The following is a 12873-nucleotide window of genomic DNA, read 5'->3' as shown; positions in this document are numbered from 1 at the left end:
TTGAGCTAGAATAGCTGAGTTGAACCAGCCAGCCCATAGCTCATTAAGAACTACAAAGGGTGACCTTATTCAGCAGAACGTCTCAGAGGCTGAAAACATTCTAGGCCTAGGTTAGTTGTACAGAGGCTGAAAGCTTCCTGGCCTAGGTCTAGCTTAGCAGACAGAGGCAATAAGTCTCTGAGACAACAAACAAAACAGGTGAATAAAACTTCCTTTTACATCTGATTTTTATGCAAGGACACAAATTTTAAATTTCTATTTCAGAGTAAGCAAACTATTTTGCATAATATTTTACTCAAAACTTGTTAATCACTGAGAGGTTTATTTGAAGCAACAATAAGGAAATAACCTGTAAAAATGAAGAAAAAATAAAACTTATACTTTCTACTCAAGGCTTTTCTTCTAACAAGAGTAGACTTAGCCTTCTGAGACAGAGAGGCCTTTGATCCAAATCAGAAAAAAATGCCAGTCTCTTAGAATATAATTTTAATTCTCAAAAGAAAAAATACAAATTCTTCATCCATTGCTTTGTTACAATAAATAAGAAAATGTGTAGCTGATTTTTGCCCATTTAAATCTCTAGAATATCCAGTTTCCCATTAATGCCTTGGTAATATTTAAAAAAAAAAAAAATTTTTTTTTTTTAAGTTTTCTTCCCATGTAACGAAAAGTGTCAATCCTCACTAAAGTTCTGTGGAGATGAACAACTCCACATAACTTGCTGTCATAAAAAGACCATGAAAGGGCCCTAAAAAGTCCCTGGCTTAGTGTGGCAAACTGCACAGGGTAAAGACAGGCCACAATGATTAAGAAGTAGGTGCTGGCCTCATTCACAACCGAAGGCCAGCCTGGCCACATGCGCTCCCGCCGCCGCCCTGGAGAAATGCTTCAACCACAAACAGTGTTTGGCAGGATTAGACCAGTGTCCCGGGAACTGGCTCCTCACATCTAACTTGGGCATATGCCAAAGATGTAAAATTTGGTGCGGATGCTCAAGCCTTAATGCTTCAAGGTGTAGACCTTTTAGCCAATGCTATGTCTGTTACAATGGGGCCAAAGGGAAGAACAGTGATTACTGAACAGAGTTGGGCAGGTCCCAAAGTAACAAAAAGACGGGGTCACTGTTGCAAAGTCAATTGATTTTGACAAAAAAGATAAATACAAAAATATCAGAGCTAAACTTGTTCAGGATGTTGCCAATAACACAAATGAAGAGGCCTGGGATGGCACTACCACTGCTATTGTTCCCACACGCTGTATTGCCAAGGAAGGCATTGAGAAGATCAGCAAAGGGGCTAATCTAGTGGAAATCAGGAGAGGTGTAATGTTGGCTGTTGATGCTGTAATTGCTGAACTTAAAAAAACAATCTAAACCTGTGACAACCCCTGAAGGGGTTGCTACAATTTCTGCAAATGGAGACAAAGACATTGGAAACATTATTTCTGATGCAATGAAAAGGTTGGAAGAAAAGGTTTTGTCACAATAAAGGATGGAAAAACCCTGAATGATGAATTTAAAATTATTGAAGATATGGAGTTTGATAAATATATTTCCCCATATTTTATTAACACATCAAAAGGTCAAAAGTGTGAATTCCAAGATACCTACTTTCTATGAGTGAAAAGATTTCCAGTATCCAGTCCATTGTACCTGCTCTTGAAATTGACAATGCCCATTGGAAGCCTTTGGTTACAGTTGCTTAAGAGGTTGATAGAGAAGCTCTAAGCACACTGGTTTTGAACAGGCTAAAAGTTGGTCTTCAGGTTGTAGCAGTCAAAGCTCCAGGGTTTGGGGACAATAGGAAGAACCAGATTAAAGATATGGCTATTGCTACTGATGGTGCGGTATTTGGAAAAGAGGAGCTGAATCTAAATCTTGAATATGGTCAAGCTCATGACTTAGGAAAAGTTGGAGGGGTCACTGTTACCAAAGATGATGCCATGCTTTTGAAAGGAAAAAGTGACAAAGTTTGAACTGCAAAACGTATTCAAGAAATCACTGAGCAGCTAGACATCACAACTAGTGGATGTGAAAAGAAGCTGAACGAGCGTCTTGCTAAACTTTCAGATGGAGTAGCTGTGCTGAAGGTTGGAGGAACAAGTGATGCTGAAGTGAAAGAGAAGAGTCATGGATGCTCTCAGTGGTACAAGATCAGCTGTTGAAGATGTTGTTCCAGGAGGGCACTGTGCTCTGCTTCGGTGCATCCCAGCCTTGGATTCACTAAAGCCTGCTAATGAAGATCAGAAAATAGGTATAGAAATTATTAAAAGAGCACTCAAAATTCCTGCAATGACTTTTGCTAAGAATGCGGGTGTTGAAGAATCTTTGATAGTTGAGAAGACTTTGTAGAGTTCATCAGAGGTTGGTTATGATGCTATACTCGGAGATTTTGTGAACATGGTGGAAAAGGGCATCATTGATTCAACAATGGTTTTAAGAACTGCTTTACTGGATGCTGCTGGGGTGGCAGAAGATGCAGTGACAGAAATCCCTAAAGAAGAGAAGGTCCCTGGAATGGGCGCAATGGGTGGAATGGGTGTGTGGGAGGTGGCATGTTCTAATTCCTAGAATAGTGCTTTGCCCTCATTAATGAACTGTGACAGGAAGCTCAAGGCAGGTTCCTTGCCGATAACTTCAGAGAAGTCACCTGAAAAAAAAAATGACTCGAGAAGGCTGGCTGATCACTGTAACCATCAGTTTCTGGTTTCCACTGACAATATATCATGGTTTACTGCTGTCGTTGTCCATGACTACAGATAATTTATTTTGTATTTTTGAATAAAGACATTTGTGCATTCTTGATACTGGATGCAAGAGCCATATACCAGTGTCCTGCTTCCAACTTAAATCACTGAGGCATCTCTACTGTTCTGTTACAGTCAGGATTGAGAAGTTTAGAAGCAGCCTGTCTGTGGAGAGTAAGAATAAAGTAAAGAAGTACCCAATTATGTGACAATCTTTGTGTAATAAAATTTTGTTTAAAGTTTTTTTTTTTTTTTAAAAAAAAGTAGGTGCTATCAACTAAGGCTAAAAGATGCAGCCCCATTTCAAAGAGAAATGGTACCAAAGAATGGACTCTTACTTCACTATTTGCAGGCCTAACATTAGTAGTCACAGAAGATCCCAATATTTGGTTATACTCTTCATTCATTAGTTTTCTGGCTTTGACATAAGGAGATCAGAACACCCAGCAGATATGGCCAGTTCGATCACTCAAGTAAATAACCTTTTCAATCTTCTGATACAGTCATAAATTACAGGAAAACATGGACAACTCTGCATGGTTTTCTTTAGGAAAGCAAAGGCTGCCTTGACCAAACAGGTATTTCCACAGGTCTTCATCCAATCCTACTTCCATCAACAGCTCGACTGGCAATCTGAAGAGGACTATGTGATCTACACACCTTTATTTCAGTTCCCACCTCTCCACAGGCAAGAGGCTCCCCTTTCACTGGTAGCCAGGACCCAAGACGACTCACTTATCTACTTATTGTTTTCTCACATCTGTGTGATCTTTCATACTGTATGAGGCCCAACAGCCAATGATGGATCGAATGTCTTTCCTAGGGTTAGTTGGCAAGACATTCTTCACTTTAGGGTTTAAAAGATGAGGCTTCTGTTAGCTTCTTGCAGCCCACTCCCTCCGCAGAATCAGTTATCCTGTCATTAAGCCATTTAGCCCACAGAAGGAGAAACTGGAGCCTGAGAATATCCGCACAAGCAAGTTGGGAAACAGACTACAAGCCTGGCCAACTTCATGAGAACTTCAGCCTTGCCACCTAAGTAAGACACTCCAGGATTCCTGACCCACAGTCCCTATGATGTTTCTTGCTTTACACTTCTAATTTAGACGCTAATTGGTTACAGTGCAGTAGGTAATTAAACTCTCCTAATGAGCACATAGTGGTTTCAAGATAATTGTTTAAAACTTGGGAAGTCAGAGTTTTTCCTTAGGAACAGTTTTAGACTAAAAAACACTGGTGATATAAATATTACAAGTTTGTGTTCCTGAAAACTGGCATGGACACACCTCATGTAATAGTCCCTCAGTATACATAGGCCATTAGTTGTTTCTATATTAAAAAAAAAAATATGACAAGAAATGAGGTCTGTTCTTTGCAATTTTTTTTTTCAATACAGGGTTTCTCTGTGTAACAGACCCTGGCTGTCCTGGACTTGAAAACCTGACCTCAAACTCACATCTGCCTGCCTCTGCCTACCAAGTGCTGGGATTAAAGGCATGCAGCACTACACCCAGCACTGATTTTGGATTTCTGAATTAGGGGAATTCACTACATAGCTCAGTTGTGCCTTTAACTCATAGCACTCTTCCTGCCTCCACCTCCTGAGTGCTAGGACTACAGTCAGTGCCCAATTCAATGCATTTTCTGAAAATAATCTGTCACTTGAACCCATAGAAGCTGAGAATAGACAGCAGCAGCTAATAAAAGATTTAGCCTAAATAACTGTGAGTGCTGTAGTTGAGGTAGCATTGTTATTGTTAAAACAGGCATGAGGATGCCACGGTTGGTTGTGTGTGCGTAGGTCTCCAGGATTGGTGACAAGTCTTTTTACCTGCTGAACCATCCTCAAGAGTTGTATTTCTATCATCCTGATGCTGTAGGTTGAAACCACACTAATGAACACTTGTTAGCACATTCTATTCCCTAACCTGCAAACAGGACTAAGGTCCTGTTTTCATGTCTTTGTGGGTTGCCTCATTCATTACCACTATTTTGTTTTCAAGCCTATATTAGTACATCCTTTTGAAAAACTAAATATATATATATATATATATATATATATATATATATATATATATATAAATTTTAGAGATAGGTTCTCACTATATAGCCCTGCCTAGCCAGGAACTCTCCATGTAGATTAGCTGGCCTCAAACTCAAGCAATCTGTCTGCCTCTGAGCTGGGATTAAGGCTGTGTACCACAATACCCAGCCAAGCAAATGAAATCTCTTCTTGGTCTTTAGGTCTTCTTTCCTCTAATAGAAGTTTGAACAATTTAACCCCATCCCATCTCTTAAGGTCATGGTCAGGCTTGGCATCCAAGGACAGCTAAAAAAATAAAATACAATAAAGAAATAATAAAAAAAAACCTCAAGCAGTATGAAAAGCTTTGTGCCTTTCCAGCCCTGGTTTCTCACATACTTAAATATGTATTGCTGTTTCCCATCCTTACATACTTCTGAAGTTCAATGTAGTATTTACTTCAAACATTTCACATACCTGTTGTCCTTGGTCAATCTGTTACAATCTTCAGACCATCCCACAATTGTTTAGCTAAATAGAACTAACCCATTGTTTTTGGTGGACAAGAAAACATAACAAATCTCAGAACTCCAATTAGTAAAAGGTACCCATATGAAAATACTAAAATGTAGGGATTTTAGGTTGAGAATTTAAACATCACCAAAAATAACATTGTCTCTCATTTCTTCTTCCAACACTTCTAAAGTGTTGTGTTGAGGCAGCTACTAGAGTTCTAGAGCTAAGTTCTAAAAGCTTGGTAAGAACAAGTCTCAACTCCTTCCAGGGTCTCAGGGCCACTTCTCAGAGGACCAAATTTATTGGAGAGATTTTATGCAAAAACACATTCAAAAGTCATTTTCTTAGGTTCCTCACTTGCTACCTTTGTGATTTGGTTTATTTGCTACTCAACCTACATCTGTAAAATGGAGATTACAGTATTTATATGAATTGTGAGATTATAAATGTTAGCACATGGAATAGGGTAAACCCACAAATGTTATTAACCTTTCTTGTTCCAAACTACAGAAAATCATAAAGGGAAGGGATTCTAAGTGGTTCAGTTTTAGAGCCACTGCTACTAACTTCACTACAATTTGTTTACTTGATGGTACTTGATATTTACTTGCTATGGTTAACAGTGATATGGTAGAGGTAGGTACCCCAAGCATGTACTCTTCATACTTGGTTTCTGTTATCTTCACAGCACCTAAAAAATATGTGCAGCCTCACAGAAGTTGTTTCTTACGAATAACAGGAAAAAGCAGAAGTGGTATTGACCTTCTGGGAAGTGTTAAGACAGGGTTTATTGTACTTCCCCAGTTTTTCCTATCTGCTAAGTCAAATGTGAAGAAATGGATGGCTTCAGGAGGCAGTTTCGATTCATCAGGACCAACCACCACAGTGATGTATAGTTTAGCAGACCCAACTTTGTCAAGTGTTCTCTTCAAGATCTGGAAGGTAGGTTTCCAGCTTCCATGTTGACTGAACTTGTAGAGCCCCATGATGCTTGAATGGATCACAAGGTTTAATTTCACTCCCCATTTCAGCCGTTTTGGCCATGTACCCATGTGTAAGACCATACCAACCATAAATGACAGCTCTCTGGGAATAGAGTTCACACAAGACAGAACAAGAGCAGAACCTTCTAGTTCTGTCATTATAAACCCTTTTTGCCAAGCACTCATAGGCAAGATTGTACCAACCATATTTGGTACCTCTTTGGGAACAGAGTTTCAACCAGGTTTGCCATAATAAAAGTCACAGGGTTTTGTTTTTTTTTTTGTTTTGTTTGTTTGTTTGTTTGTTTTTTGGGGGGGATATTTTTCCTAAATGTGCTTTCAATACAAACTTTATACACCCAAAATGAGTGTAGTCATCACACTGGTAGTTGAAATGAAAACAATGGATTTTTCAATCAACCCTCTTTGATATAAAAAATTAAGGCCAAGAGCATCTGGAACTCAGGCACGTTCCAAATTGCTGTTTTGCAATGCTAGCGATAAACCCCAGGAATTATCCTAAGTTGGGCAAGTGCTCTATACTGAGTTGAATCCCCCACCCCAAGGCCTCTGATGTATTTCTCGGAGCTAAACTAAATCACACCTGAGCACTAGCAGGATCATGTCTGTCACTGAATGAGAAAAATAAAATTATGCAAACAGTTACTTTATGGTGTCCCTGCTCATTCAAAATACTATTTGTAGATTTAGGTTTTTAAAAGATAATTTCCACTATATAACCTTTTAACACCCCTAATGTAGGTATTCTATAGATATGGATATGGAAAAAAAGAAGCAATGAAAGGCGGCTGTCACTACTGAGCTGGCTGGTGGCATTTCTATTTAATACCTAGGTCCCTCTCTATAGGTGCATCCCCATCTCACTACTTTACACTCTTTTATTTCCCAGAGCTTTCTCTGTATCTCCATCTAAGCCAACATGAAATACCAACACTACCTCCAGGCAGTCTTATAAAGTTGACTGTATGACTTGCCAAATTGTGTTTGGCCTTAGAAGCAGATGCCCTGATTATCTCCACTAAATCGACAGTAGTCTATCGCTCAGCAGCTTCCAGCTGTAGTCTATTGCTCACCTTCACAAAACTGACTTCACTAGGTAAGAACATGTACATGACTCAGCTTGTTTAATTGACCACACAATAATGGGAAGTCACCTTTGTTCAGGTGACTTGATAATCAGTCTCAAAGCTTTTAGACTGTCAACTTAAGGGGATAATGAAGTAAAGATCCTTTCAAGATGATTGTTAAATTTTTTATATTTGGATTTAGACTTTTCACTTAACTCACTGAAGATGGCCCTTGAAGAGATGTATTTTTATATATTTTTGGATGGCCTTTACTATTCAGTTTTTAAATACATTTTAAAATACAACTGACTCAAATATTCTACATGTCCTATTTAGTAAGTTTTGTCTTTAAAATGGAGGAAAATATCTGACCCAGCAGCACTCATTACATTCAGAGAACTGAGGACCAGTCATATTGACCTCAGGTAGTCCAGAACCTCCATTTTACTGGTGAAACCATAAAGGCACATATTCTAAGACTGTGCAACTGATTTTGCTCTTCAACAGAATCAACTTATTTCTGGATTTATTTAGCTTCCAACTGACTGCAAGTATTTCTGATACTGAGCTAAAATGTAATTTGAAAAACACAAAAGTAATGAAAACAATTCTGGGTAATTCTTCCATACAGATAATCATGACTCTTAAGACTTAATGGAAAAATAAAGTGTAGCTTTCAATAGTGCTTTGCACATTGTATGTAGTTAAGAAATGCTCAAAGGAGCATTTTATTCATGCATTATGCAACTAATCGGAGCATGAGAGATGTAAAATGAGTAGTTTTAGTTCTGATCATACTTTCCTTACCAAAGTTCTACTCAGATTTGTGTGGACTTTCTAAGCACAAGGTACTCTAAGAGGACACTTTTCTAGTACTTTTTAGTCCACAGTCGCATTCCCACTCTCGTTACAAGGAACAAGTTGAAGATGAATCTAAACAAAGTCAAGGAAGCTCTTCTAAGATCTTGTTTCTTTTTGAGAAAGGTCCTACTGTGTGTACTTCAAGATGGTCTGGAACTCACAATACTGGCTCAGCCTCCTGAGAGTGGTCCCGCACTGCATGGGCTTCCTCTTTTTTTTTGTATATGTTTCTAAATACATGCAAACCCTTTTACAACTCAGATTTTAATGGCACATTATATCCTGAAGTAATACCAGCTTTCACTATTCATCCTTCATGAGATGTAATAACTGACTTCCACCCAAAGCAAGTTCAGAGCTGCTCTGCAGATGTTTCCTTAGCATATTCTTTTCTGTTGTTAGGCTGTGTGTATGGCAACACTTTCATTCATCTCTCAAACTGGCACACAGCATAAACATACATTCTGGAAAGACAATACGCCCAATTCTGACCTGAGAGAATTCTGAAAGAGTCTTGTGGCATCCTTCTTGTGAGGGTCATTAAATGAAAAGTGGAGACAAACCGATTTTACTATCTATGAAAGGCAGATAAAGCAATGCATTTACCTCAAATGTGTCAGAAAAAGTTAAGTCTCACATTTACTGTAGACACCATAACAGAGTAGTGCACAAGTTAACCATTACTTTGGAGAGTCACGTCTGGTGGTGAAAGACAGATAGGAGAGTAGGGACAGGCTGCAAGCCCTCAATGACTATTCCCTGCCTCCTTTTCCCATAGCGCAGAACTAAAGAATGCTTGCAGAAGGAACATTTGGGTGGCATATGGGAGCAAGTAAAGAGGGAGGGTGACGGAGCAAAAGAGCAAGAGAGAGCAGAAAAAGAATGAAGTTATTTGAAGACAAAATTCTCAAATATGAAAGGTGGCTGAAAGTATATCTTCCCATTTTCTCCTTCCATTTTCTCCTTCCCACTCCTGTTAACACAAAAATATGAAAGTAGACTTAAAGAAAATTGGCCCTGCTTTGTATCCCATGCATGTTCATAACTTTTCAAAGCCCTAAATAAATATTTGATCTACAATCTCCAATAAAGTCCCTCTGTTTGTTGTCTCAATCACCTTTTGCTCGTCTGCAGAGCGCCTCTAACTCTTAGATGTTGCACCTGGAGATTCTTGCTTACTTTATGATGTGGATTTATATGCCCTTTCATTGAAAGCAAACCGCCCTAGATAATCCAGTGAGAAAAATGTTACAAGGTCCACTTTCCGTTAAAAGACAAATAAAAATATTAAGCCATTCTCTAAAATGAGGAAAAACACATAAAAATTCAAGGTAATCTACTACTACATTTTCTTTTTCATAAAGTGCCTTCTGTCTTTCTCCAGGCAAGACAGAGAATGCAGGAAGCTGCAGTTCTCACTGATATGGTTTCTCTCTTTGATTTGTCTGCCTAAATATTTTATCATAGAACTTGTTTATCATTCCAATTTTAACCAAAACTTTTATTTAGTTGTTGTTGAAAGCACTTCATAAAAGAAAGGTAACTGAATATTGAAGGAACAGGAGCCTTATTCTTAAGTGTTTGCTATTTTTATGTAAAAGCTAAGGTGAGTTTGTGAATGTTGGGAACAAGGCCCACATAAGAGAGAATACCATCAGTAGAGACAGGAGCATACCCTTGTAATCACAGCAGAGCTGTGAGAGGAAGACGTGAGAGGACTGCCACAAGTGTGAGGCTGGCCTGGTTGTATAAAGTGAGTTCCAGGCCAGCCTGGGCTACACAGTGAGACCATGTCTTTAAAACCAGGGAGGAAAAGAGGCAATATAAGATACCTTTGTGTTTTAGCAATTTGACAACTGATCAAAAAAAGAAATCAGCTATTCCTAGATGGCACATGAATGGTAAAGCCTGAGGTTGCTACAATGTACATATGTATATATCCTTCATGGATGTATCCAGAATTTCATGCACAACATATACAGAGCTCTGTATGAAACAATTCAAAAGATGTGGGGGAAGACATATGTGAAAATAGCTAATGCAGATGGAACCATTAATACAAAATAAATAAATATATAGCTAGATAGCTAGATAAAAAATATAGGGGCTGGAGAGATGGATCAGCAGTTAACAGTCCTGGCTGCTCTTACAGGGTACCTGGGTTTGATTTCTAGCACCAACTTGACAGTTCATAACCATCCATATCTCTAGTTCAATATCCAACACCCTCTTCTAAGACTGTAAAGGCACTGCATGCATACTGTACACAGAAATATATGTGGGCAAAACACCCATACATATAGAATAAATAAATCTAAGAAAAAAATTAGAGCTTAACCCTTGGCCCTGTCATCTAAATAAACAGACATTTCAGTTAATATTAGCACTGCAAAACTGTAGAGAATATTGTTGTGCATGATGATGGAGGAAGGTGTACCAAGTGTACTTGGTTCTTTCCTTCCACCTTTACACAGTTCTGGGGATCAAACTTAGGTTATTAAATTTGCTCAGACTGTACTTTACCTGCTGAGCATGGTGATCAGAAATAATTTACTAAGCATAAGCACCCAATCATAACTTTCAAATAATCAGAGCAGGAAATACTTTCAGTGATAAATATTTAAATACATACAAGGTAAGGATACCCCTTAAGAACTTTTATCTTCCAACCAAATTTCTTTGGTTTTAGAAAAGATCCAAAAGCAGCTGTTTTGCTTTTGGTTAAATGAAAGACACTAGACAAATGGGTTCCGTTCCTGATCTAGCCAAACAGTATTAAGTAGCAAATTACGTTCCATCTTGTAGGCACATAGTGATTCTTCAAACTACAGCTTTACCTAAGGATGTACTAATTTGCCTGTCGTGTCAGGGAGTTGCTGCTCTGTTTCTCACAATTAGGCTGCACACAGCTGGCTGTGCAGCCACATTTATAGTATATGACTATACTAGCAAAGCACAACAGCAGTAAATTAAGCAAAAAGCTAATTCTCTTTACGATGGCATACTTCACAGCAGCCAGCATGTCTCAAGGTAGATAACTACAACTGGGTAACACTATGTTTTTGAGAACACTGTGCTTAATAGTACTGTAAAGCTAGCTGCTCACTGTTCTCAAAGAGAACACCTATACTCACCAATTAAAAGCCATTGTTTTTGTTGTTTTGAATAGGAAAAGAAAAGAGTTACAGAAGAAGAAAGCAATGGTATCATGGGAAGCATCACTATTTCTTCACTCTTTTCCCACCAGAAAGAGAAGTGAATAAAGACAGCACCATTTTTAGAAACTTAACTTATATTAAAAGTATTTTGTATGTCAACCACTTATACTACAATACTTAAATACTTGAATACAAAGCAGTTCCAGTAGTAACTGTTCTTTAAACTGTTAAACTTTATTATAAATTAAAATTTCTTTACAAAAAAAATTGCACATAATATTTGACCACTCTTAGGTTCTGATGCACTGGCATTTGCAATAGTTTCTTTAATCTTCAAGTTAAACAGTCTCAGCAAGGAGTCCAGAACGTAGAAAGGGCAATAAACAACCCTGCTAGAACATTCAAGTGCAACTAGCAGACTTTTGGCCATGGCAGTTACACTTTCCTTAAGATGGACTGCTTACGTTTGCAACCCTGAAATGAAGAATCTCAGAGACTTAAAGATAAGGAGGAACTAAAAGGGACTGCCTGCTTTTTTACTGTAAACAAGGCCCTGGAAACTAAATCCCAAACAAGAATCTCTCAGGCATCAGAGAGTGTCAAGTGGACCAGGAATAGCACAACATAAAGGTAGGGAAAGTAAAAAACAAAACCAAAAACAAAGTAAAATTAAAATAAACGTCAGTCGCTTTGAGGAGCTATACTTACGTACATGATGTTAGAGAATCTGGCAGGGCCCAGAAGCAGGCCAAACTGGAAGTTCATTTATCCATTCCAAGAGTGTCATTCATGTTCATTGCTTCCGGTTTTAAGGTTAGGATATTGTAGGGTACTTGATATGATCAATAATGCTTGTCTGCCTTACACAGACCTTAGCCATGGATCAGCCTAATCTTGAAGAATCATTCAAATAATTTTGGCAATTATTATAAGGGCTTAGAACTGACTGCACCCAGTGTTCAGTGATTCTTGCTTTCTGTTTTGTTACTGTTTAAATTTAAGAGCTCATTTAGGCTGACTCCAATCTCTTGGCACTTGGAAACTAGTTTTCTCAGGTTATCAGTTTTACCTCCTTCTGATGCTTCAAACAAGAGTTGCTGTAAAAGACAGGGAAGCATAGAAGTAAGAGACAGCTAGGTTTTGAGCATTTACCACATCAATGGATATGGCACATGCAGAAAATTTATAGGAAATCATCAAGATAAAATAAAAAAATAAAAAGCATTACATCTTTCCATAGTGATGCACAAAGAGGTAACTTCTGTAAGGCTCTCTGATATAAACGGTGGACCTATAAGATAGACAGACACATATTCATCAGAAAGCACAATGGACAACACCGTCACAAGCCTGTCTATTTCAAGGCGGAACTTTACAATATATTAGTATTCAAGTCAAAACTGGTTCTTTTGGGCTTTTGAGATTTCAAATACAGTTCTTGGAATGTTAACTTCTACCTTTAATCCTTTTAAAGTGAGAGGCCAACAAAAGGGGCAGAA

The 12873-nt window shown here is 38.3% G+C and overlaps 1 protein-coding gene and 1 pseudogene across 3 annotated transcripts in view; one reads left to right on the top strand and one right to left on the bottom strand.

The window, feature by feature from the left end:
• The first annotated feature begins 857 nt into the window (after positions 1-857).
• Positions 858-2638, top strand: LOC129690323 (60 kDa heat shock protein, mitochondrial-like; annotated as a pseudogene).
• The window catches only part of Zfc3h1 (zinc finger C3H1-type containing), a 62018-nt gene continuing 51308 nt past the window's right edge, over positions 2164-12873 (bottom strand). Inside the window, exons 34-36 of one of the 3 annotated variants that reach the window (XR_008722285.1) lie at positions 12603-12665; positions 12087-12471; positions 2164-2228 (exon numbers count right to left, since the gene is read on the bottom strand). Coding sequence is in view for 1 of the 3 variants with exons in the window: in XM_055625923.1 (XP_055481898.1) it covers positions 12334-12471; positions 12603-12665 (201 nt within the window). In the remaining 2 variants the exon portion in view is untranslated. Of the gene's footprint in view, positions 2232-11587; positions 12472-12602; positions 12666-12873 lie in introns of those variants that run through there. The other 2 variants (XR_008722286.1, XM_055625923.1) reach the window with 2 other exon arrangements.

This window comes from Psammomys obesus, unplaced genomic scaffold (genome assembly GCF_907164565.1).
Source record: "Psammomys obesus unplaced genomic scaffold, mPsaObe1.curated_primary_1811, whole genome shotgun sequence".
NCBI classification, from domain to species: domain Eukaryota; kingdom Metazoa; phylum Chordata; class Mammalia; order Rodentia; family Muridae; genus Psammomys; species Psammomys obesus.
The sequence above is the reverse complement of the archived record's forward strand: the minus strand, read 5'-3'. Positions and strand labels throughout refer to the sequence as shown.